This window comes from Nannospalax galili, unplaced genomic scaffold, assembly GCF_000622305.1.
Source record: "Nannospalax galili isolate Female #2095 unplaced genomic scaffold, S.galili_v1.0 scaffold781, whole genome shotgun sequence".
NCBI lineage: Eukaryota > Metazoa > Chordata > Mammalia > Rodentia > Spalacidae > Nannospalax > Nannospalax galili.
In genome coordinates, this window is record NW_008346898.1 from 3,184,404 (window position 1) to 3,209,108 (window position 24,705).

Below are 24,705 nucleotides of genomic sequence, written 5' to 3' on the forward strand. Positions count from 1 at the left end.
ACCTAACATAAATTTAATCCCTGGAACCCATGGTGACAAGAAAGAACTGACTCCTGAAAATTGGCCTCTGACCCCAACCGACAACACCATGCCATATTCACTCCTAGACAACACACATACAACATAAATAAGTATATAAATAAATAATAAATAAATGTAATTTTAGAAATTGAAACAAAAATAAACATCAGATTTAGGGGCTGGTGAGATGGCTCAGTGGGTAAAGGCTCTTTTACTTTTGAGACAGGGTCTCACTATGTAGCCCTGACTGGCCTTGAACTCACAGAGATTCACCTGCCTCCACCTTCTGAGTACTGGGACTGAAGACATGTGCCGCCACACCTGGCTGGGTAAAAGTTCTTGATGCACAAACCTGGTAACTTGAATTCAACCCTCAGAACACACATAGCTGTTCAAGGAGAGAACCAACTCCGCAAAGTTGTCCCCTCTGTTCTCCACATGTGCATCATGGCATGAGCCCCATCACACACACACATCCAAATAACAAATTTTAAAAAAAATTTAAAAAGCCAGCTGGGCATGGTGGCATGCCTTTAATCCCAGCATTCAGGAGGCAGAAGCAAGTGGATCTCTGTGAGATCGAGGCCAGCCTGGTCCACATAGTGAGTTCCAGGCCAATTGGGGCTGCAGGGAGGCCCTGTCTCAAAAAGACAAAAAGAAAAAATAAGCCACATCAGATTTACTCTCAAAGGGCAGAGATTAAAGATATTTGAACAAAATGTTCTCTTGGCTCTGACAGCAAGTCCAGGAAGTAGCCCCCATCAGTGTGGACAGAGGATCATCCCTAGGAGAGAATTGAAGTTCAAGGTAATTTCTTTGACACAGAGCAATCATTTGAATTTTCAAAGGCTGGCTTTTTTTTAACTTATAATCAATCACAGTTGTCTTCTTTTACAGTTCTGAAGATTGGGTTTAATGGGGTATTTTTGGTCATCCTTCCTGTAGGTGGAGCCAAAGCTTGTGATGGGAGTGTGGGGCCTGAGCAGCACCACACGCTTCCTCTTATTTTCAACCTAGAAGAAGATATTGCTGAAGGTACACCTCTCCCTAGAGGAAGCTTGGAATACCAGGCCGTGTTGCGGAAGGTCAGGAGGGTTCTTGCAGATGTCCTTCAAGACATTGCCAGTGACAACACCTCCCGAGCAGACTATACTCAGGATCCTTCAGTGACTCCCTGCTGTAACCCCTACCAAATTGCCTGCCGCTGCCAATAGGCGTGACAAGCCAGTTTTCCCATGAGGAGGGCTCTCTGGAAATTAGACTGGTAGGTTCACTTCCAATCGGTTTGGATGTCAACATAAGCTTTAAAAGGAAGTCTCAGGGCCAGGTGTGTTGACGCACACCTTTAATCCCAGCACTTGGGAGGCAGAGGCAGGTAGATCCCTGTGAGTTCAAGGCCAGCCTGGTCTACATAGTGAGTTCCATGACAGCTGGGGCTACAGGGAGACCCTGTCTCAGAAAGACCAAAAAAAAAAAAAGGAAGTCTCAGAAGTTAGCCTGGGAACCACCCCAGCGCCATCCTGTGCCTCTCCCCTGTGCATGTTCTTCTCCACGACGGCCTGAGAGTTCACAGTGTGATCAAACACTAGGTTCTGAGCCTGGGCAGTGTAATCTCACTTTCAAGTTGATTTTGAAGGTTAAATAAAGTAACACATGACAATGCCATGGGTATCACCTGACATGGAGCAGATAGTTAATATGTTTCAGTTTCCTTCTCAGATCCACCCCCGACCCCTACACACACACACACACACACACACACACACACACACACACCGTTTCACTGGTCATTTTAGCACAGGTTCCTTCCAGCCAGTATATAGAGTAGGGGTTTTCCATGTTCAGTGTATGTACAGGTCACTGTGATCTGGCTCAGAGGATGACAGGAGCCTGGCAGATTCCTTCAAGATACTTTGAGCAGCACAGAGCTAGACCAAGGTTAGGTCTTCCTAGGCCCTAGAGCAGAAGTCTATGGTTGAGCCCTGGGCCCTTCCCATTTCTTAAAGTCAAATGCATGTACTGTAAAGATTTAGGAGTTCTTCCTGGCCCCTAGAACTCCCAAGGGGGAAAAAAACAAAACAAAACAAAACAAAAACCGTAAACAACTCACAAATGTGTTGCCATAATTTTATTTAATTAGTGTCCTGAATGGGACTCCAAAGGTAATAAATGATTTATTCTAATCACTGCAAAAATACTTTGCCTGGCTAAAATAGTCTCTCTCTACATGTTTGTAATATACAAGAAATACAGTTCCAAGAGGTTTCCAGATAAGAACATTTTTACACACATACATCTGACAAGGACGCCCCTTTTAATATAAAATCCCGGTTATATACCAATATGGTTAGTTAGCATTTACACTGTGGTTTGAAGGCGATGTCCTCACCCATTGGCAGCCAAGGCTGAGGGGGCTGGTGAGAGGGTAACCCCATCCTGTGGCTCAGGCGGCGAGGCGCCCTAAGGTGGGGTTCCTGCCTCCCTCTCTGCTCACATTTGCATTCCGGTCTTCCACCTTGTTTTCTCCAAAACCACCTGACAGGGGATGTCCTGATTTCTGAGGTGCGCTTCTGGTCAGGACTGCTTCGATTTGCCCTTCTGACTTCCACGGCATAAGATTATCTACCGAAATCAAAACAGAACAGCCTTACTTCTTCTCTCAGGAAGAGGCTGGGGGAGGGGTAGGCTGTATTACCCATGGGTCTGTGCCATGTGGGTAAGCAGGGGAGGCTGGGTGCTACAGGAATTTTACATATGACCACAGGCTGACCCTACTCACGGCCACATAAAGCCCACCCACCTTATGTAGATGCAGGCGATTACGACACAGGCTCCAACAATACTGACCATATAAACTGTGTGCATACATGTGTATGTTCATGTTTAAAAGGGCTCATTTTACCTGTGAACATGGAATGCTAAATGGCTGCAAAAAAGTCAGCATATGTCCTTGGTCCGGTTTGCTGTACTCCTGCTTGCAATGTTAAGATTAGTGTCAGAGAATACACAGACTTCTATGCTAGCTTGTTACTGAGGCAAAAGCTGCTCGTCCTCCCGAAAGCCTCTTCAAAAGGCACCAGAAATGAGCTTGCTTTTTCTCTCATTGGTCTTGAGGCAAAGTCAGACCCAAGGAGGAAAGTGATAAAGGGACAGTGCTAGTCTGTGTTACAAAGGAAGCTAATGACGACCCATGGTCTTAAGGCAGAGGCCGAGGGCCTGGGTGCGGACTCCACCAGTGAGCCTGATGTTCCTATCCAAAAGGGACGTGATTTCAGCTAAGCTGAGATTTCCAGGACCTTTTTGCAGCCTCAGAAGCTTTTAAAGAATTGTGAGTAAAGATAGAGATTGTGGGAAAATATCTGCAACAGGCATATAATTCAGAATAAGGGGGTGTCTAGCAACCCCAGTTGAATACTTAGGCTACTCAGAGTGACTGAGACAGCTGCGCTGAGGGGCAAACCAGCAGCATTCACCCCTCTGGCCCTCGGGAGTTAAGATGGAGAAGCCTTTCTGCTACTGACCCAGGACCTCAGTGGAAGTGCTGGCTCCTCTTCCCCATCCGCTGCAGGCGTGGACAGGCTGGCCTGTCTACCAGACATCGGGTGACCACCGTGATGTCTATCTAGCACCTGCCCCTCACCCACAGGTTACCTGACATTAGTTGAACTCTAACAGTTCTAGGAATTTGTCCAGTGACCAGCATCCAGGCAGGAAGCGTTTCTTGTGTATAAATAATCTTTTTTTGACAAGGCTGGGGAGTGAACCCACGCTTCTTGCAAACTTGGCAAGTGCTGTACCACTGAGCTACATCCTTACCCCAAACAAAGATTCTGAATGCAGTTTCAATCACTCACTCATTTGCTCCTTAAGAGGGAAATGGATAATGGGTTTGTACTAGACTTCTGGCAGTATTTAACTAAACATGCCTTATGACGAGGGTATGTGTGTGATGCTACGGACGGAATTCAGAGCCTCTCACATGCTAGGCAAATTTCTACCACTCACCCACACTTGGGAACACTAGTTTTTACACTAAGCATCTCTAACTCTTCCCTCCTCACAGGCAAAAGGTTCACCTAGGGTGCCTATACTGTGTACAGGTTTTCTCTGGCAAGGGACCTCCTCCTCATGCCAACATTTAAATCACCCAATTCTGTAAACATAAGAGGTTGCAAGGTCTCCCGCGGCAACAGTGACGAATAATTCAGCTCAGACTTCTACCAAAACTGCTAAAACGTATGACCTTAGATAGAGCACTGGTCATATTTGTCCCCACTGTGTCTGGGTCTCAGAAGATGTAATGTCAGTTAAATAACTACCAACTTTCAGAGAGACAGAAAAATCTCCCTTTAGTTCTGCTTGGCACCATAGGAGCATAAAGGCACCGCTTAGGCAGCAACTGTTAGGCAACAGGCCAAGGGATGTCTTAAAATGTGTAATTAGTTTTTTTTTTTTTTAAGAACTACTCTCCGCCACTAATACAGAAGTGTCATTTGCTGACAATGTATTTGGCAACTTGCCTATTAAAGGCCAAAAATGTAAATTTCAAGCTGTAACCCACAAAGCCAGCATGGGTGTCATGGACACCCCGTTCTCACACACAAAGGCCTGAGGGCACCAACCTCCTCAGTGCTGCAGGAACACGGCCCTCTGCACTCAAAGTCCTGACATGACACTGTGCCCACCTGAAATGATGTCAAGCTATCTGGTTTTTTTTTTCAATTTTGAGACATGGTCTCATATAGCCCAGGCTGGCCTTGAGCTCACTATGTACTGTGCGGTAGCTCTGCCTCCACCTCCCTGGTGCTGGAATCACAGGTGTGCACCACCACACACAACTTGATGTGCTGCTGGGGACTGAACCCAGAGCTCTATGGATGCTAGGCAAGCACTTGCCAACTGGGCTACATCCCCAGGCCCCAGGATGTAGGATGTAGAGGTGCACGTTGCTTCAAAAGGAAGGCGTACCACTATGGAGGCCCTGGCAGACTCCCCTGGGAGAGACTCCTCCAGATGTTGGAAGAAGCCAAGCCCAATGCTCAGCCACCCCTGGGGCCCTCACTGCCAGCACAGCTGCAGCAGAATGGGCAAGCCTTGCCAAAGGTGCCCAGGAGAGCTCATGTGCAACTGCTCTGGCTTCTGCATATGGTTTCTTAATGTGTGCCTGCAGTTGCTGGAGAGGCTTGGGTCTGCAACACCAGAGCTATAGCCAGGGTGCAGGTCAGTTCCTGCAGCCAGTTCTGAATCCCAGATGCAGCCTAGCCCCAGTAGCTCATCATGCCCAATAACAGGAACATTCTATAAAAGCGACCTTGTGAGCGTCAGAAAACCAGACGTTTACACAGGCAGAAGCTCTGTCTTCACAAGCAGCGAAGGCAGGATACAGAGACAAAGGGACGGACGCCAGGTCTCTGGTGACTAAGCTACCCACACTCCCGGGTTAGTATTCAGTTACTGTAACGCTGGCAACCTTCAGCATGAAACCTAACAGCTGCCTACAGGATCTGAAGCCCACACAACAGGTATCCTATGGCTGTGCATTTTAGAGAAGAGGATTAGTGGTTAGGGGCTAGAGCACAGGGACAGTGACTTCGCCTCTTGCGGGAGGCAAAGCTTCCTTCCAGGCAGACACGCGAAGCACAGCTGCTCTGTTAAGGATCCCGAATGCTCACAGGGGGAAACTCATTCTCGTCGTCAAGACACACTGGTCCCGTGGCAAACTCGTGTTCCGGAATCACCTCTCCTCGGAGCGCCCCGCCGTCCTCAGAGTAACCTGGAGGCCCAGAGTGAGAGAGGGGACATGATGCACAGGTGGGTTCTGCCTCCATGATGAGTGCTAGAGGGGGCAGTCTGAGAAGAGGGAGGATGGGGAAAACAGGTGCATCTCTGCCAGCTGAATGGGGCACAGCTTCAGAAGGTGAGTCTAAATCCTCCCAGGTTCTAGTCCCTGAGCCTTGAGAGAGAGGCAGGTCTCGCCTACCTTCCATCTGAAATTCCAACTCTTTGGAATTCTCCACGAGGCAAAGGCTTATCACTACTTGTTACGAAAACCCCTCGTGCTACACACCAGCATTAGGGACCCGAGGTTGAAGGCTATTGCCGGCCTCTCAACGCTCATCCCAAGAGAATGGTGCAGAGCCAGGCGGTACTGCTGGAGGGGCCCCTCAGCCGCTCACCCGGCACAGTGGATGCCACAGATGTGCTGGGCCTTGCTACAGTTGCTGCGTAAGACTGAGGTATGGAGGGTCCGAGGTCGTTTTCTTTGTTCTCTTCTGTTGTTCCGGAGCCAAGCAAGCTACGTGCAGCAATTAAGAGAAGGGAAGATAAAAGAAATCAGCACATATCCAGAACACCTTCAAAAGGAAAAGAACGGGAGGCTCATGTTCAGCTACTTGGTGAATGACAGACCTGCCAGTACACCGTTAGGCCAGCATGAACGCAAGTAGGTCAGTCGTGCACCTCTACCGTGACCAGTCCTTCCTGAGTAAGCAATGACCTGCCCTCTGCTCTTCTGGTAGGTTCAAGCAAGGATGTCAAGACATGCTAACAAGGTCAGACATCACGAGTGAGGGTTTGGTGGCAGCTCACCATGTCCTGTTCACAGCAGAACACGAGGTCAGCCTGTATTTGTCACAGAAATTTGGAGGCTTTTCAATCTGATTCTGTGAACATTTCTGAATATTCACTGTGTTTTGAGGGCTGTGCTGGGCGGACAGGCTGAGCAGGGGGACATTCCATTTGGAGTATTATGTATCTATCCAGGCACTGTCCTGAAGGGGACAGCAGGCTCAAGATACATGACAAGGAGGCTGACCCAAGCAAAAGATGGCCAGGGGGCTTGCCACCAAGACTCCCAGGAGGGAAACACCACAGGAAGACCACCAGAGCGGGTCACTGTCCCCGGAGCCATGACAGCTGTCCTTAGCTGTTCATGAACAGCTGTTCTTTGACAACTAGAATCTTCACCTGTGGGTTTTGATTAAGACACATTCGCCTCCATCCTGTGGGTCCAGATTGTAGATGTAAAGGTGTCCATCAGAGGAGGCTACTAGCAGCCGTGGCAATTTCTGGATCCTAAGAGACAAATGAAACATGATATGTGAGTGACAGGCTGGTGCCAGCTGTCAATGCCTTGCCCCCCATTACAGGCTCTTCTCCTGCCCCTTGAAACCCCTCAGCCCACTGAGCCAGAGTTGGAGCTTCTGGCCACGCCTTTCTATTCTGACCCGAGCATCCACTTTCAGGATCACTTCTGCTTTTTGAACAAGCTTGTATGGGATGGGGCAAAGGCCATAGAGGTAGGCATTATTAACCCTGTGAAAGGCTACTGCTGTCTTACTGGTGTCCCTAGAGAGGATTTGTTCTCCATCTCACATGTGTTGTTGCCTTTAACAGTGATGGAAAGAGGAAAAGAATACCACTATCTTGTCATCTTTGCTAGCTAGGGTTACAAACGTGTGCACGTGTGAGTGCACGTTTGCACATGTGCATGCATGGGGAGGTCAGAGGTCAACCTGAATTGTTGTTTCTCAGGTCCTGCCCACCTTTCTTTTGAGACAGTCCCTCACTAGTCTGAGACTCACTGAATAGGCTAGACTGGCTGGTCAGAGAGTCCCTGGGCTCCACCTTCCCAGTGCTGGGATTACACACACATACCTCCGCATCCAGCTTCTTTATGTGGGGTCTGGGGCTCAAACTCAGATCCTTTTGTTTCCAGGGCAAGCGACTTACTGAGCCATCTCTCAAACCCCCCAAACCTTCTTTGTGTTCTGTTTAGACAGAGTCTTTTTACATAGTCTGGGCTGAAACCTGCAGATGTGCTGTCTTAGCCTCCCAGTGCTGGGTTACAGATGCACATCACCACGCCTGGCTCAATTTATGGCATTTTTTTGTCGCAGTTCTTTAATAGATGCTCCTAAACTTCTTAAATAAGATGCCAGTCATCCCCATAGGTGTCTGGTTCCAGGCAATGGAGCCGGGGGTGGAGCTTTTGCCATATAAAAAGAGGGACTGGCCGGGCATGGTGGTGCTCACCTGTAGTCTCAGCACTTGGGAGGCAGAGGCAGGTGGATCTCTTGAGTTCAAGGCCAGCCTGGTCTACATAGTGAGTTCCAGGTCAGCTGGGGCTATAGGGAGACCCTGTCTCAAAAAGACCAAAAACAAAAAACAAAACAAACAAACAAAAAAAGCAACAAAGGAAACGGACTGTTTAACAACACAGAGCAGCAGTGTCACTGGAACCTGAAGGTCAATATTCTCATGCCAGCTCCCAGCTACTCCTGAGAATCCATATTAAAACCAGCAGATGGAGGCAGAGGCAGACAGATCTCTGTGAGATCGAGGCCAGCCGGGTCTATATAGCAAGTTCTAGGCCATCTGGAGCTACCAGGAGAACCTGTCTCAAAAAGAACTAAACGTCTGTAAGTGTGAGTTTGGTGTGGGTGGGTGGCACTGTACATACGTGGAGAGTGTGCAGATGTTCTTCTGCCCGGAGAAGCTCAAGCGTCCAGTGGCGAAAGCTCTGTCCTGATTCATCATGTCCGACACCTGGGCGGGGAGGTAGTTGGTAGCGGCCATGAACATCTTTCCCATGTAGCCACTCCACGTGGAAGGCTCTTCTGGGTGGCTGGCGGGGTGGGGGGCAATGTAAAGGCAAGGATGGGCCTGAGCTGTGGACACTGGCACCTTGCCAGTGATCGCCACAGCCCAGTGCTCACCTCAGTAGGCAGAGGTTGCGTCTGAGCACAATGTTCTGGCCACCAGGACACATTATTCCAGCCACAACAAAAGAACATCAGGGCCTGTGTGTCTTGCAGAAAAGCCATTGTTAGGAGGTTCCCTGTGCTATGGCTTTCTTATATTAAAAGTGTGTTTCTGATGATGACTCTGATTCCTAGATTTGCAAAAGAGGGCAAGGGTAGACACCGTAAAGCAAGCACACAAGCTTTCAAGGGCTTCAGGGAACAGACAGAGCTCTGTGAAGGTTTCCTGGGCCAGACTGAACAGGAAGCAGGCCTGGCCAAGGCACTCCGGATAGTCTCATTATAGCTCTCCAGTCACCTGGTACCCAGCACAGGTAATGCCCACGTGTTCCATGGGAACCTGGTAGGTCCCCTGCAGTCATTAAACTTCATCCCAAGGCCTCCAGCAGACAGACGGGAAGGCTCACTAGCCTCTAGGGGTAAACAAAACTTCACGGGTCTGGGAAAGAGGAAACCTGAGATTCTCAAAGGCCTTTCCTCTGTTTTAAAGAAGCAGTAAACTGCTGGAGGACTGAGGGGAGACTCTAGGAGGATTCAGGTTCTGCCCCATGTCACCTGTGGCCACCCCCCGCACCCCCCAACCTTTGCCACACACAGAGCTGGGAGAGGGTGCAGGGTTTCCTATCCTAAGCACAGATAACTGACCCAGAAGGGGACAGGGCTGAGGCTGAAGCAGAGGCTTGGGAGCACTGACTTGCTTATGATAAACACCTTGGGATGGAAGGGTGGGCTGCCCTCTAGGGCTCAGGCTCCTACCACAGGTGAAAGTTTCACAAGCCTTTAGGGCTAAGTTTTGGCAGCTGTCTCGGAAGGGACAGAAAAGTTTAGAAAGTAGATACACTCTCCAATGAAAGTGCAGCATAAGAATCTTATATTTAACTTAAAAATGTTCCCAGACAGGCTCATATTTTGAAGACTTTTCCCTGATGGTGGTACTGTTTTGTAGGTGGTGGAGGTGGGGCTTGGGCTGTGGGGATAGACCTTTGAAGGTTCCATCAGTCCCCAGTTCCAGCCTGCTCATCCTGCTTCCTGGTCTGCAGCACCATGAAGAGCTCCCTCCATGTCCGTCTGCCTTCATAAACCCTGCTGTTGTTTCCCCACTATGATGGTCTGAAATCCTCTGAGACAGGGAGCCGAACAAACCTTCCCTCCCTTAAGCTGTCTGTCAGGTACTACAGTCACAGGAATGTGAAAGTCACTAATGCAAAGAAGTTCAGGGACTCCCTCCACAGGACAGGAGATGGAAGGTGTGCTGGATGGCTTTAGTTGTCACCTTGAACACTCGGGTAGAGGGAACTTCAGTTGGGGAATGGCCTCCATTGGACTGGCCTGTGGCCATGTCTACGGAGTATTTTCTTGATTGTTGAGTGATGTGGGAGGGCCCAGCCCACTGTGGGTGGTGCCACCCCAGGGTAGGTGGGCCTGTGTTATATAAGAAAGCAGGCTGAGCAGGGGCCAGGGGAGCAAGCCAGTAAGCAGCGTTCCTCCATGGCCTGTGCTCCAGCTCCTGCCTCCAGGAGCCTGCCCTGAGTTCCTACCTTGGGCTCCCTCAGTGATGAACTGTGACCTGGGAGATGTAAGCTGAATAAACCCTTTCCTCCCCAAGTTGGTCAGTGTTTTGTCACAGCAATTGAAAACAAACTAGAAAACAGAAGGGTCCCAGATAGACTGAATTGAGGGTGGGAAGCAGCACCAACAGGATGAGGACTCCAGGGAATGAGGTGTCATAGCACAATGCTACACAGAGCACAGGCAGGATCTGCACTGAGAACCTACAGCATCGAGTGAAGTGGTTGTTTGCTGAGACCTGGGACGGGCTGTGGAACGGGGAGCGGGGAAACACATGACACCACTGCACAGCAGTACATGACAGAGGCTGGGCGCCAGCTCACCAAAGCTGCACCCTGGAGCTTTCTGCACAACTTGCAGGTAGGAGAAATATTTTCTTTTAGAAGGCCTATCCCACGAGGAGGGGAAAGTCTTCCAATCACAGCAGAGGTACAGTGATGAATCCCTGCCCAGGAGTATGCACGTTGGACTCTCCTTAGCGTGGTCTCCAGACTTCCCACTCTGGAGGCTTCACAGTAGCCTGGTGGGGTGTAAAGTCTGGTATTTTTTGTGGATCCTGGAGACAGAGGCTGGCTTGGGGCAGGACAATGGACTTCTCATAACCTCAGTTTTCCTCAGGCATCCAACTCCTCCTCTGCCTGCCTTCAAGAAATACTGTGGGGCCAGGGGAGAAAGCATGGAAAATGCTCCGTAACCTACAGATGCTGTGGATGTATAAATGTCACCATGGCCATCAACTCCACCATGAACCTTCAGAGTACCACTGAGAAAAATCGTTAAAATGTCACATTTCAGTTTCCTACAACTACACCCAGAAGAAGTGATGTGTATCTGAGCATGGTAGCACATACTTTTAATCTCAACACATGGGAGGCAGAGGCAGGCAGACCTCTGTGAGATCAAGGCTAGCCTGGTCTACATATACATAGTAAGTTCCAGGCCACCTGGAGCTACAGGGAAACCTTGTCTCAAAAAACAGAACAACAACAACAAAATAACAAAAAAAAGAAAGAAAGAAAGAAAGAAAGAAAGAAAGAAAGAAAGAAAGAAAGAAAGAAAGAAAGAAAGAAAGAGAAAGAAAGAAAGAAAAGAGAGACACAGGGCATCTGAAGCCCCCAGGGGAAAAGCACAAGCTGTCTTCTGCGCTATCAGAATGAGGTCTGAACCACTTTGAGATGAGGGCTAGGCCAAGGGATATAGCTATGGATGGTGACTGAGAAGGAGGATTCTTTCCATTGTAAACATCTTCAAGAGCGAACATGGTCACACATTTAGCCCATACTTAATGAACACTTGTGTCCAACCTAATAGCAGGCAGGATTTGTAGAAAGACTTTCCAAGCTGCCCTGCCCTGGTCCCTGGAACTTACAATGGTAATGACGTATCAGTCCTTTTCAGTACTACATCTTGGGCCCAGGTAACCTTAGGCAGATTATCCAGGTGGTTTGATCCAACCACATACACCATTAAAAGATGAGAACATGCCAGGCATGGTGGTGAGTGCCTGCAGTCCTGACTACTCAGAAGGCTGAGGCAGGAGGATTGCTTTAGTATGGGCATTTGAGGCAATATGGGCAACGCAGTGAGACCTCTTTAAGGAGTCAGGGTATAGCTCAGTGGTAGAATGCTTGCCTAGCATGTATGAGGTCCTGCATTCAAGTCTCTCTGATTGGTTGATAGAAAAGAAAGGCAGATGATTAAGTCATGAGAAGGATGCGTTGCTGGCTTCCAGCTCGAAGGCTGTGTTGAGAAGGACTGTGGTGGCCTGTCTTAGAGAGGCTCCCAGGGACAGCCAGCAAGGAAGCAGGGACCCCCACTACCACCTTCTAAAGGACCTGCTGGTAATTGGAATCAGTGTGAAAGAGGCATTGAGCTACAGGGGGAATGCAGATGGTACTCAGGTCACTACTGTGACTTCAGGGACCCTGAGCAGAGGCTTTAGGCACACCATCCTGGGCTTCTTACCTCAGAACTGTGAGCTCATCCATGTGTGCTGTTGAAGCCACTAAGTTTGTGGCCATTTGTTACATAACCAACAGGAAACCAGTACACACACCAATGACTGCCATAGGATCACCATAGGAGCACCATAGGAGCGCGTAGGAACACCATAGGAACACCATAGGAGCACGTAGGAGCACCATAGGAGCTCATACTCCATAGGGTCATCCCTCTGACAGCCACAGTTGCCTTTAGGGGCACTGAATGTGTTTGTCAAGTACTCACTAGTGGTGGCAGTGGGACACGAAATACACTGTTACTCTAGTTTATGTGCACTGGTATTAAGTACATGCCATGCACTACATGAAATGCTTCATATCATCAGCAAGCTCATTTAATTCTCACAACAAGCCTAATGTGGAACACTATTATTATGCTTGTTTTACAGGTGAGGAAACTAAAATTCAGATTAAACGAGCTTTCCAGCATCTCACAGCTAGCTGTAAAGGGACTGAGTTGGGATGTAAACTCCAGATTGTAGACCCATATTTTGAGCCTTTGCAGGATACCCCAAACCTTCCGCTAACATACACTCAGCACATTGGTGTTGATGCAACAGTAAGGTCACATTTAAAAAGAAAACCGCCCATTTTGGAAGAATGACCGGGTCTGCCTGCACCTGGTGCTGCACTTGCCTGGTAGTGAGGTGCTCCAGCTTGAAGATGTGCACAGTTTCCGTATTGCTGGAGGCACACAGGAACTGTGAGTCCATGCTGAAAACTAGAGAGCTGATGGTCACGTACCTAGAGACAGCAACACAACAGACAGTAAGCCAGAGCAGCCAGGGCCGTCGCCTTCTAGTGCTAAGACCAGGTGTACGAGGTGTGAAAGCGTAGCCTGAAGAGCCAAGCTAAGATCCCTCCGACACTGCATTACTCAGACCAAAAGCAAGTCAGGAGTCATGGAGGACCATGATCTCAGGTACGAACACACACAGCAGGCCCTTCCTCCCAGCCGTCTTTGCATCATGACCATCTTTCAGCTGCTTTGATCCAATCCACCTGAAACCTCTACAGCCAATAAGATCCCAAACACAACATTTTACAACAGCACTTTATTTCCATCCATGAAAGGAATGGGAAATTGTGGACTGTGATTTGCTGGCTGTCTGATTTCTCCTGTGCTGGCCTCCTGTGAACATATCAAAAGTTGCTGACTGCTGGACTCCTGCACGAAAATAGCTTCCCTGCTTCCAGTTCTACTGAGACCTGGGTGGGGCCCGAGTCAATTACCCGAGAAAGCACAGTAATGTTTCCTCTATGAGAGGAGGCCACGGAGCCAGTCTCTGTCCGCTTCTTAGATGGCTGTCCACTGGCTGCACAGGACTTTGGTGGGGAGTTTTAAAGTGGGTCTGACCTGGAACACATACCTTTTCATTCCTCGCCGAAACTCATAGAGCTTTTGCCCTTCAGGCACAGAGAACACCCGGATGACGGTGCCCTGGAAAAGAAAGCAGGTGAGCATTTCTCAACCGTGAATGGAAACACACATGTCCCTTTCCAGGAAATTTGTTTAATTGGTTTCACACATCTGCCTCTGAAGAGGAAGTACAAAGCACTAGGCAAAGAGGCATTTTTATTTGTTATATACCAGGTAAGCACTTCTTGGACCATGTGTTCGGTATTGTCTCCCCATCCTTGCCCAAGGCTCTCTCTCTGTGTATACATGTATATATGTATGTGTGTATATGTGCCTTCCCAAACTGCTCTGGCTTTCTAAAATATTCTCTCTCTCTGGTTATCAAAATACATCTGCTTTGCATGGCAGTTGAAAGTCAACTTGATCACCTTCCTGATTATTCTGGTCAAAAGGGATCGATGTCTCTAGATAAACAGGCATTTATAAAATGTAGACTCTATTCATATCTGTGGATGATAGGCATATACATTTCTCAATAAGACCACAAGTTTTTATACTGATCATTTTGTGTCTTACAGAGTGTTGGCCTTAAATCTGATAAATCCATTGACAGACCACAACACACAGGGGCCAGAGATTCTCACTCTGGAAAGAATTCTGAGCATGCCCAGAGACTAGTCAGTCTTCACGTCACCAGCACTGTTCCAGCAGCGATCTGGGCACCTCTGGAGGCATCTAGCAAACCCCTAGACAGGAGAAGATGCCAGAGAGCACTCACTTTCTCGGATGCACTGGCTAGTTTGGAGCCTGAGGAGTTGAAGGTGATGGCGGCCAGCGTTCCCTCATGGGCAGCGATGGTGCACACTGCTTTCTGTTGGGGAAAGGGAAGAAAAGGAGACTGATGCTGGCGAGGAGGGGAGATGGATTTCAGCTTCCTCTCCTTGCTCTTTTCTTCCTTCTCTTCTGCTTGCCAAGCTCCCTTGTCTCCCTGTGCTCCACTAGATTACGTGTGTATAAGTGGACTGTCCTTGGTGCATCAAGCTCTGCTATTAGGGGCTCCCCTTCCTTCCTTCCTTCCTTCCTTCCTTCCTTCCTTCCTTCCTTCCTTCCTTCCTTCCATCCATCCTTCCTTCCTTTTTGGTAAATCAAAGAATTTTATGAGGGCTACTTATAGGAGCCTGGGTGAGACATTATTTACAAGACCATGGGAAACTTGGCAGTGGCTACCCCACTGAAGAAACTGTTTTCCCCTCCCCTAGCAAAGTAATGGGCTGTAGATCCCCAGGGAGGGGCGGACCCTCAGGAGCTCCTTTCCCACGACAGCATGTTGATAGGTCCAGTTTTGTGCAAGTAATCACAGTTCCTGAGATAGGGAGAGTGCACAAGTATGGCACACTGGGAGAGCGCGCTCCGCAACGCTCCGCCCTTTCTGTCTTCCAGGCCTTACATTCTTTCTCTCTCCTCTTCTGCGATGGTCCCTGAGCCTTGGAGAGAGGCTACTCTCATTTCTATCCCTTTCCCTTCTCTGGGAAGGTAGATGACTGCCTGTGTGCTTGATACTGAGTCAGGCTGTCAAGGGTTCCTCCTGCTTGCTTCTTTAGGGGATTTCCCAGAGTGATCCTGTCCTGCCCTACGAAGCCTTGGAGAGCAGAGGGCAGGGTGTGCAGAAGAGCTGTGTGCCATCTCAGACCAGCACAGTGTGGCCTACTGATTACACCCTGCTGCAGGTGTTCTGCAGTGGTCTGACACCTGTCTCACGGGGACTGACTGATAGTGAGCCCCAGTGCAAATATTGTCCCTTCTCCTTCATCCAACTGCTGTGACCAGAGAACTCCCCCCCAACCCCCCCCACTCCCCATCCCCCAACAACAGCCTCCTTATCTCATTCTGTTTACCACAAAGCCAAGGCAGGTGGGCTTGGTGCACCAGGCACCATTGTCAACTTACCAGGGAGTTTCCATCATAAAGCACAATCTCGCCTGAAGTCAGGCTTCCAGGATATGCCAGGTAGGAGTTGGAATGGTTGATAGAGAGGGCACATAGACCTGGCAAAGACAGAGGATGCGTGTCTAGAGTGCCACCTACTGGAGAGGGGAGGAACAGCTTTGAGGTATTCACTTTCTGGGGCCTTAATTTCCAGTTTCTTAAATTGTGGTGTCATGAAAAATCTGGCTACAACAAAAAGTTTCTGAGTGCACAGTGCATAAAAATGAATTCAAAGTGTAATATTTAATGAATCTGAGTGTTTCTGGCAGCACCAGCTAGGACTGCATCACGAAACTTCCCTGCAGCCTTGGTTCTGAACACACAATATGCACACATTGCACTGAACTTAGAACACTAAGAATACTCTTCAAATTTTTTACCCCAAGGCACTGAAACAGCATCTGCGTCTCTTCCAATTCCATTATCCTCCAGGGCTGCAGGAGAATTTACTCTTAACTGGAACAGGGCTTCCCATTAGGAAAGGTCGGTATGTGTTAGCCTTTCTGGGAGCTGGAGGACAGGAGAGGCTCCCCAAAGGACCTCATCTCTGAGCAATGTGCCCTGCTCTGATAAGGGAAACAGGAGCCTCTAGGTGCAGAAGTTCACTGGAAGTCTGCATCTGAGTTAAGGCAGCAAGCTCCACCTTTGTAGAAACTTTGCAGTGGGACATCTCAGATATAAGATACTTCAACAGTCTTCTGGAAGTGTAGGAACACCAGCCAAATTACTGAAGTGACAAAAGCCATTTTTATTTACAATGATATTCCAGGGGCAGTGGGGGGGTGTCCCTGCAGCATTTAAGTGAAGGCTTTTCACAACAATAACTTAGATTAATAGTCATCCATGATAGAACTCCACACAGCTAAACATTACCAGAAAAGGATATTCAAGATTACATGAGCCAGGTGAGGTAGCACATACCTTTGATCTCTGTACTGGGGAGGCAGAGGCAGGTGGATCTCTGTGAGATCAAGACCAACCTGGTCTACATAGTGAGTTTCAGGCCAGTTGGGGCTACACAGAGACCCTGTCTCAATGCCCCCTATCCCCTGCCCAAAATAAAGATTATATGAAAAAAAAATGCTAATCAACATCTTTGCTACAAATTGGTATCTTAAGTAGGTTCTTATAAAAGCACATGAAAAACTAGACCTGGCTGAAAGGCTCCTTACCTGTTGTGTAGGATAGAAGAGGGGAAAAAAAAAGCAATTACAGCTTGGAAAGGTCCTGTTTCCCACTCTGACACTGCTGAGTGTACAGCCAAGTTTGTGCTCTTATCTCTTGCCACACAGAACTACAGGAGGAGGGTGGCCGGGCACTCTTAACTGTAGGTGCTGCACAGCTGTGGCCCCTGCCTGTACATAGCCATGCCTGGCCCTGACTATGCATACCTTCTGCTCTGGGAGCTCCAACTTTCTATCTGAGGTCTCCATAATCCACATGAAATTTCAAGGACAGCTGGTCAGACAGAAGGCACTGTGGCCCCAAGAAATAGGAAAGGAAGTCGATCAGGAGATCGTATGGGTTTACCTGGTGGGTTCCAGCAGGAGCAGTGATGGGAGAGGGGTTGAGATAGAAACTATATATGGACTCGAGGACCAAACTGAAGATTTAAGATCTTACAAATGATGGGGTAACTACAGAGGGTTTCTGAGTACATACATTTGAAAAAAGGCACTGCTAAAATCAAAATGAGGGGCTGGACAGAATGCTTATTATACAAGCATGTGGACCTGAGTGCAGGCATCACTGTGTGCACCTGTGGCCCCAGCATTGTGGGGTTCAGAGACAGGAGGATCCCTGGAGTTTGCTGGCCACCAACCTAGTTCCAGCTTAGGTGAGAGACCCTGTCTCAAGGGAATAAGAAACATCGTGATAGAGCAGGCCACCTGATGTCCTCTTGTACCTTCCCCAACCCCATTTCCTTCCCTAGTGCTGGAAAAATTGGAAGGATGTGTAGGGGGATTAAAATTGGGGCCCTGTGTTGGAAAGCAGCCTGGAAATTCCTCAGAAGTTAAACACAGAGTTATCATATGAGCTAGAAATTTTACTCTCATGTATATACCCCCCAAAAAATAAAAACACATCTTCACTACAACTTGTGTGTAAATAGTTACAGCAACAACATTCATTACAGTCAAAAGGGGAGACACAGGGATGAGGATGGGGTGGAGGGGTAGATTAGCCAAAAGTAAGGATATATGAAAACCCACTACTTTGTACACTAATCTAAAAGAGGTTTTAAAGGAGGAGTTTGAACATAGGTACCCTACATGGGTGAAGAAGGCTTCCCCATCAAGCATGGTTTATCAAATGAAAATCTCACTACCAGGCATGGGGTACCTCCCTATGAGCTATTGGCCAGGGAGGCTTCCAAGACCCCAAAACAATGCAACTATTGCTGTTGCTCTTGGATGCCCTAACTATATGTGGTAAGACCCTGTTACTGAGGTTGCAGGACTTAGAGAAATCAAGCTGGAACTGACATGAAAACTTCCTATTTGCTGTATAGCTTTTATAGTGCCAGAAAGTGCTATGTAGGCTGCCGGGGTTGGAAAGGCATTGATACTATTACCCATCAGTGATCCCTGCAATACTGACCTGCCAGGTAAGCTATGTCTGCTAATGCAATAGTGGCATGGTTATAGGGGTAACCAATTTCTTTCTGATTAGATTTGAGGCCTGCTCCACCAGAGGGAGTTCATGCCTGGCATTGTAAACTTGGTCAAAACCTATGACTTAAGAGATCATAGTCCCTAGAGGGGAACCTACTATTGTTGTCTTGCTAAATGGACATATTGTCAAACTGCCTTCTAAATACTTATGTTTATAACCATAGATGAGTGCTGCTCTCTAACTCGGCCACAGAAGCTTCTGTTTGGGGGAGTCAGCAATCAAGGCAGACTCATAACTGGTCAAATAAGTGACTATTGAGTTTTGAGCCATAACTGGACATCTATATCAAGCCCTCCATCCACCATGGCTCAGGGACCATCTTGGGAGAGGGGGCAGAAAGAATGTAAGAGGCAGAGGATGGGGAGGAGTGCTGGGCAATGGTGTGACTGCTGTACTCATGAATTCACTGTAGCTATGGTTACCTTACAAGACATTTACAAGAGCAAGCCAAGATCAGTCAACCTTCCAACAGTGCACTTCATAGCTGCAGTGCAATGGGGTGGGGAGGGGGCATGAAGGGGGAAAGTGGAGGCAGGAACTGGGGTTAGATATGATTACGATACATTGTTACATATAAGAAACTGTCAAAGAACAAATAAAAGATAGCCTATGGTTTTTTGTTGTTGTTGTTGTTTGGTCTTTTTGAGACAGGGTCTCCCTGTAGCCCCAGCTGTACTAGAACTCACTATGTAGACCAGGCTGGCCTTGAACTCACAGAGATCCACCTGCCTCTGCCTCCCAAGTGCTGGGATTAAAGGCATGCACCGCAACACCCAGCAAGATAGTCTATGTTTTAAAAAGTGGAAACAATTTGTGTGAAACAACTGATCAATGGATACACAGAATGTGGCATGTTCTTATAACAGGCTTGGGTTTTGACAATACGTTTTAACAACAGGAAGCAATAAAGTATGATACATGCTACCACATGGGTGAGCCTTGACAGCACTGTGATGGAAGCCAGTCACACAAGACCACATGAAATGTCCAGCGCAGGTAAATTTATAGCAACAGTAGATCAGGGGCTGCCTAGTAGGAGAATTGGAGGTGACAGCTAAGAGGCACAGGGTGTCTTCTGGGGGCGTTGTAATTAATTAAAATTAATTGTGGGGCTGATGAGATGGCTCAGTGGGTAAAGGTTCTCGCTGCCAAGCGTGACAACCTGAGTTTAATAATTAAGATCCAGATGGTGGAAGTAGACAGCCAACTCCTGAAAGCTGTCCACTGACCTCTACATGTGCGCCATGGTGTGCACGCACACATAAATAAATGTAATCAAAGATTTTAAATTACATTAATAAAATTGTGATGATTATTATACACTTCTAAAAATACTAAAGCTGAATTGTGTGCATTAATTTTTAGTCTTTATGAGTATGTGTGTATGTGTGTGTCACATGTGTATAGGTGCACACTGAAGCCAGAAGAAGGCACTGGGTTCCCTGGAGCTGGAGTTATAGGTGATTGTGAGCCACCTGATGTGGATGCTGGGAACCATACCCCTGGTCATCTGGAAGAGCAGCACATGTTCTTGACTACTGAACCATCTCTCCAGCCCCAAATCATGCATTTTAAATGGGTGGATTCTATGGCATGCGAATGATTGGGGTGGGAGTAGAAATCTTTTTTATTTCCATGTATGATACAGAGTAATCATGACAATTCATGTAAGCATGTAACATTTTGATATTAAACATCTCCCCGTTACCCTCTCTCACTCTCCCCTCCCTTTTCTCTCTCTTTTCCCCCTCTCCATTCTTCCTTCTTTTCCCACCAGATTCTTTCAAGAAAAGGTAGCATTTGGGGAAGATTTAGGAGGCAGAGAGGCAGAGGACACAGTTCCTGACACTCATCAGCCCAGCACTGTGCAATTTGGCAGAGGCATGTGGCACTTCCCATCTGAAGTGGAGAGGCACCTGATCAAGTTCAGGCCTGTTCCCATCTGAAGTGGAGAGGCACCTGATCAAGTTCAGGCCTGTTCCCATCTGAAGTGGAGAGGCACCTGATCAAGTTCAGGCCTGTTCCCATCTGAAGTGGAGGGGCACCTGATCAAGTTCTTCCTCACCTTTCGAATTCTAAGGGGCCAAGCCTTACTGACTTCCTTCCTTTGGAAATACAAAGTGCATCCTCATGGTTAAGGGAGCTGGGAGGTCTTTGAGCAGAAGCTTTAGACACTTCCAGCTTCTTTTGGAGTTTTAGGTTCAGGCTTAAATGCTTTTAGCTAACTTTGAACTTTCTGTCATAACCAATGTGGAATTAGATGACACCGGACTCTAACAAGAAAGGGGCAGAGGATGACAGCAAAGACAGGTGTCCTGTGACACATACCCTATTTGACAGCTTTGCCTCTGGGCTTGCACCTCTGCCAGCCCACGTGACTTAGAGGGATCCTGAACAGACCTTCGAAAGCTTAGCAAAGCTGCCCAGAAGTGCTTAGCCTGAGTTCTTCCATTTTCCACATCTGAGCCTCAGAAAATGCCAACCAACTACAAGAATGTATTTCTGTCTCTCGACGCCCCCAGGCAAGCAGCAAGGCTAACTTCAGGCTATTCTACATCCTACCACCTTCTACCTCTACCAATGCCTCTTTTAGGAACAATGTGGATTCTTTCCTTGATATTATTTTCTAATATAAAAGTGCTGTTGTGGCAAATTTGCAAAGGCCAGAATATCTGGAGAAAGTGAAAAAGAAAAAAAATCAGCCACAATTTTGAAACTTGGGTTTTTTCTCTCTTCAACATTCAGACACGTAGTTTTCAAGTCCTTTTTCCACGTAGGCATGAGGTTCTCAAAACCATTTTACATTTATTTATTTATTTATTTATTATTTATTATTATTTATTTAATCTATCTTCTAGCTATCTATCATCTATCTATCTATTTATTTATTGTGGCAGAGGAGTAGGGAGACAAATGCATGTGCCATGATGTGCATGTGGAGGTCACTGGACAACTTGTGGGAATCAGTTTTTCTTTCTACCTTTGGGTCTCAGGAATTGAACTCAGGTCATCAGGCTTGACACTTGCCTTTACCCTGCTGAGCCATCTCACTGGCCCAGGCATGAGGTTTTGATGTGGCTTTGGGCCTTGCTTTAGACTTAACACACACTTCTATGTATTGTTATTTCACTGAGATTGTTTGACCATAATTCTCCCACAGTGGACAGGAAGGACCTGCTACCAACTCAAGTATTGATGCATCTGGGGCTAGAATTGTGAGGAAATCCCATTATGCTTCTTGCTGTCATCTTGTTATTTATGGCATGACAGGTCTAACTTCAGGCAGCTTAGAGGGAACTGATTTATAAGACTGAACACTTTTCAGGGCTGGAAGGATGGAACTCAGTGGTATAGTGTGTGTTACCATGCACAAGATCCTGGGTTCCATTCCCAGCACCACTCAGGCAAAATGCTTGAAGAGAAATCTACCAGGTGTGTAGTGGTGTATATCTGTAAGTCCAGTACTCAGGAGGTTGAAGCAGGAGGATTTGAGGCCAGCTTGGGAAAGCAAGACCCTATTTTAACAAACAGATTAACAAAAATAAAAAAAGATGTCCTAGGCAATAAAAACCTGGGCTCTGCTCTGCAAGTCCGTTGCTGTGTGATACAGTGTTCCCTCCAGAGTCTGTCAGAGGTGGTCAGTCTGTGAGCTGTCGCCCCACTCTGTGTTCTGCAGCTGGCAGGACTTTCATGGAGATTTCAACCCTTCATGGCTCAGGGCACAGGCTGCTGGGCTGTCTCTGAGCCCTGTCCAGCTACACTCTTTAAAGGAAGCAGCCTGCAATCGTTGAGACAACAGGAAAGAAGGAAGGAAATTTACAGCCACCTTAGCCCAGCACGGAGCAACTGGGGAACTCCGAATAGCTGACTGATTTGTAGTTCTCTAGGTTGAAACGCACAGAATTTAAGCAGTAAAGCCAATTTAATAAGTCTTTCTGTCCTCCTTGTCCTACCTAGGCAGGACTTCTAAATCCAAGAGTATTTCAATAGAAAATAAAGGAAAGAGAACACACAGGGAGGCTCTGAGCCTCTGAGATTCAGGCTGTCCTATGGGATGAGGGGTGGAGGGCTAGTAACTGAGGCTGGCTGACCACACATGCACACATGCACAGAGCAGACCCACCTTAGCTCATTCACATGGGAACTCAGTTCTCTGGCATGCAGACCAGCCTTAGTTCATTTACACACGAACTCAGTGCTTTGCCATGCAGTTTTCCAGGCCAGAAACCACCACCTCAGTTCACTGCTGCTGAAAGGGCTCTCAGAGAGAGCTACAGTGGGAACTGTAAGTAAATTTTGGATTTGAGACTATCCAGGATGATTGCTCTAAAGAACATCAGAAATCTAAAAGGATACACCATGGTCAACTTGCCTTTGGCCTTCTAGGATGCAATAATCAATAGATCCCTTCATCCTGTTAAAAAGTTTGGGACCAAAGAATTGCTTCCCACACTTCTTTAAAATTTTTTTTTAGACAAAGTTTCAACTACATAGCACTGGCTGTCTTGGAACTCACTATGTAGCCTAGGCTAGCCTTCAACTTATGGGCAATCCTCCTGCCTCAGCCTCCCCAGAGCTAGAATTATAGGTGTGTGCCACCACTCCCAGCTCTAACTTTTTTTGAGATAAAACATATTCCTTTTTGGCAGGCATGGTGCTGCATATCCATAATCGAGATGTTCAGGAGGCAGAAACAGGAGGATTGGGAGTGTGAGGCTAGCCTGAGCTATGCAGTAAGACCCTATCTCGACAAACAAAACAAAAAAGAATTATTCCTTCTTTTAAGGGTACAAATTGCCTCATGCTTTTAACCTCATGCTTTCTCCCTGTTCTTCCCTCACTGCAAAAATGAGGCAACCGATGAGTTTTCTGAGCTGCAGAGAAGTAAGGACAGACGTACACTGCACACCCACATTCCAGCCAATGCTGGGCCACGTGCAGAATGGCACTCACCACACAGCCTAGGTGTATAGGGCTATACTGTCTAGGTTTGCACAGCATGCTCTGTGTTTGCACAATGATGAGCTCACCTAATGACACATTACCCAGAACCCTCCTGTATTATGGGACACGTGACTGTATACTGGATTAAATATGACAGCAAGAGGGGAGAAGCTTCCCTTTTCCTAGTGGAAAGTGTGCCTTGGTGCTGAAGCAGCCCCACCCGTCCTGCAGCCTGAATGGCCAAGTGTGAGGCAGGAAATGGACAGATCGTACCCAAGTCCCCTCTCTCTACTCAGAGAAATGAGAGCCGAGGTGGCTGTTAGCTTTCTGCTTCACCCATTGCCCCTCCCCACATCCAGCAAGGTTAGCTCAGGTCCTTGTTTCTGGGGGCTCTGCTCAGACTGGGGTGCTTCCCAACACTCACCACAAGAGCACAGCTTCTCTTTCACTGCTCACACCCCACAGTGAAGGGATTTCACTCTGCACAAGCCACTAGGGCCTCTGTTTCAGACTGCCCCAGAACAGCTGGGTTTGGGGTTTCTGATGAGCAGATGCTTTATCTGTCCCTGTTGGGGTCTACTGGTGCTTGACACATAGAACATTCACAATAAGCACTTTCTTGAACTGTTTTAACCCTTTATTTTTAAAACAGAAAACTTACTACCACAATTCCTTCCCTGGTCACCTTCTCTTTTGTAAAATGTACTTCAAAATCATTATCTCACAGAACCCTTTTCATTTTTTTATCATTTTTGAGACAGCGTACCCCTGTAGCCCCAGGTGGCCTAGACTTGGCCAGCCTACCCTTGAACTCACAGAGATCTGGCTGGCTGGCCTCCCAAGTGCTAGGATTAAAGGCCTGTGCCACCACACCCGGCTTATCTCACAGAACTCTATGCTTTCCTTTTTCAGTGCTGGGGATGGAACTCATGTCCTGGGCATGCTAGGGAAGCACTTTACCACTGAGCCACACCCCTAGCCTCTCTCACAGAATTTTATAATGGCCTCAATATCTCATTTTTTTAAAAAAAGATTTATTTTTATTCATATGTATGAATGTATATCTGTGTATGTGGGTATCCTCAGAGGCCAGAAGACAGTGTCAGACCCCCTAGAACTTGAGTAATAGAGAGTTGTGAGCTGCCCAACATGGGTGCTAGGAACTGAACTTGGGTCCTCTGGAAGAGATGCATGGGCCTGTAACGGCTGAGCCATCTCTCCAGTTGGCCTCAATATCTTAAAGGGGTAAGTAAGTTTGGTGCTCGTGCACATGCCAAGCACACACACACACACACACACACACACACACACACGAATGCACACAGCTCTATATATACACACACAAACAAAAAACAGAAAATAAAAAATAATGTAAGAACATCTTTAT

General features: G+C 47.5%; 2 protein-coding genes across 5 annotated transcripts in view; one reads left to right on the forward strand and one right to left on the reverse strand.

Annotated features, from left to right (window-relative positions):
* Arsg (arylsulfatase G) overlaps positions 1-3,048 on the forward strand; it is a 155,589-nt gene extending 152,541 nt beyond the window's left edge. For all 4 annotated transcript variants that reach the window (XM_029568409.1, XM_017800646.2, XM_029568410.1 and 1 more), the window contains one exon: positions 967-3,048. In XM_029568409.1, coding sequence (XP_029424269.1) covers positions 967-1,235 — 269 coding nt within the window. In that variant the 3' untranslated portion in view covers positions 1,236-3,048. The remainder of the gene's footprint in view (positions 1-966) is intronic.
* Positions 2,144-24,705, reverse strand: part of Wipi1 (WD repeat domain, phosphoinositide interacting 1) — a 38,702-nt gene continuing 16,140 nt past the window's right edge. The window contains exons 5-13 of the mRNA XM_008843215.3: positions 15,660-15,757; positions 14,491-14,583; positions 13,723-13,793; positions 12,989-13,096; positions 8,483-8,647; positions 6,988-7,095; positions 6,198-6,316; positions 5,694-5,794; positions 2,144-2,643 (exon numbers count right to left, since the gene is read on the reverse strand). Coding sequence (XP_008841437.1) covers positions 2,596-2,643; positions 5,694-5,794; positions 6,198-6,316; positions 6,988-7,095; positions 8,483-8,647; positions 12,989-13,096; positions 13,723-13,793; positions 14,491-14,583; positions 15,660-15,757 — 911 coding nt within the window. The 3' untranslated portion in view covers positions 2,144-2,595. The remainder of the gene's footprint in view (positions 2,644-5,693; positions 5,795-6,197; positions 6,317-6,987; positions 7,096-8,482; positions 8,648-12,988; positions 13,097-13,722; positions 13,794-14,490; positions 14,584-15,659; positions 15,758-24,705) is intronic.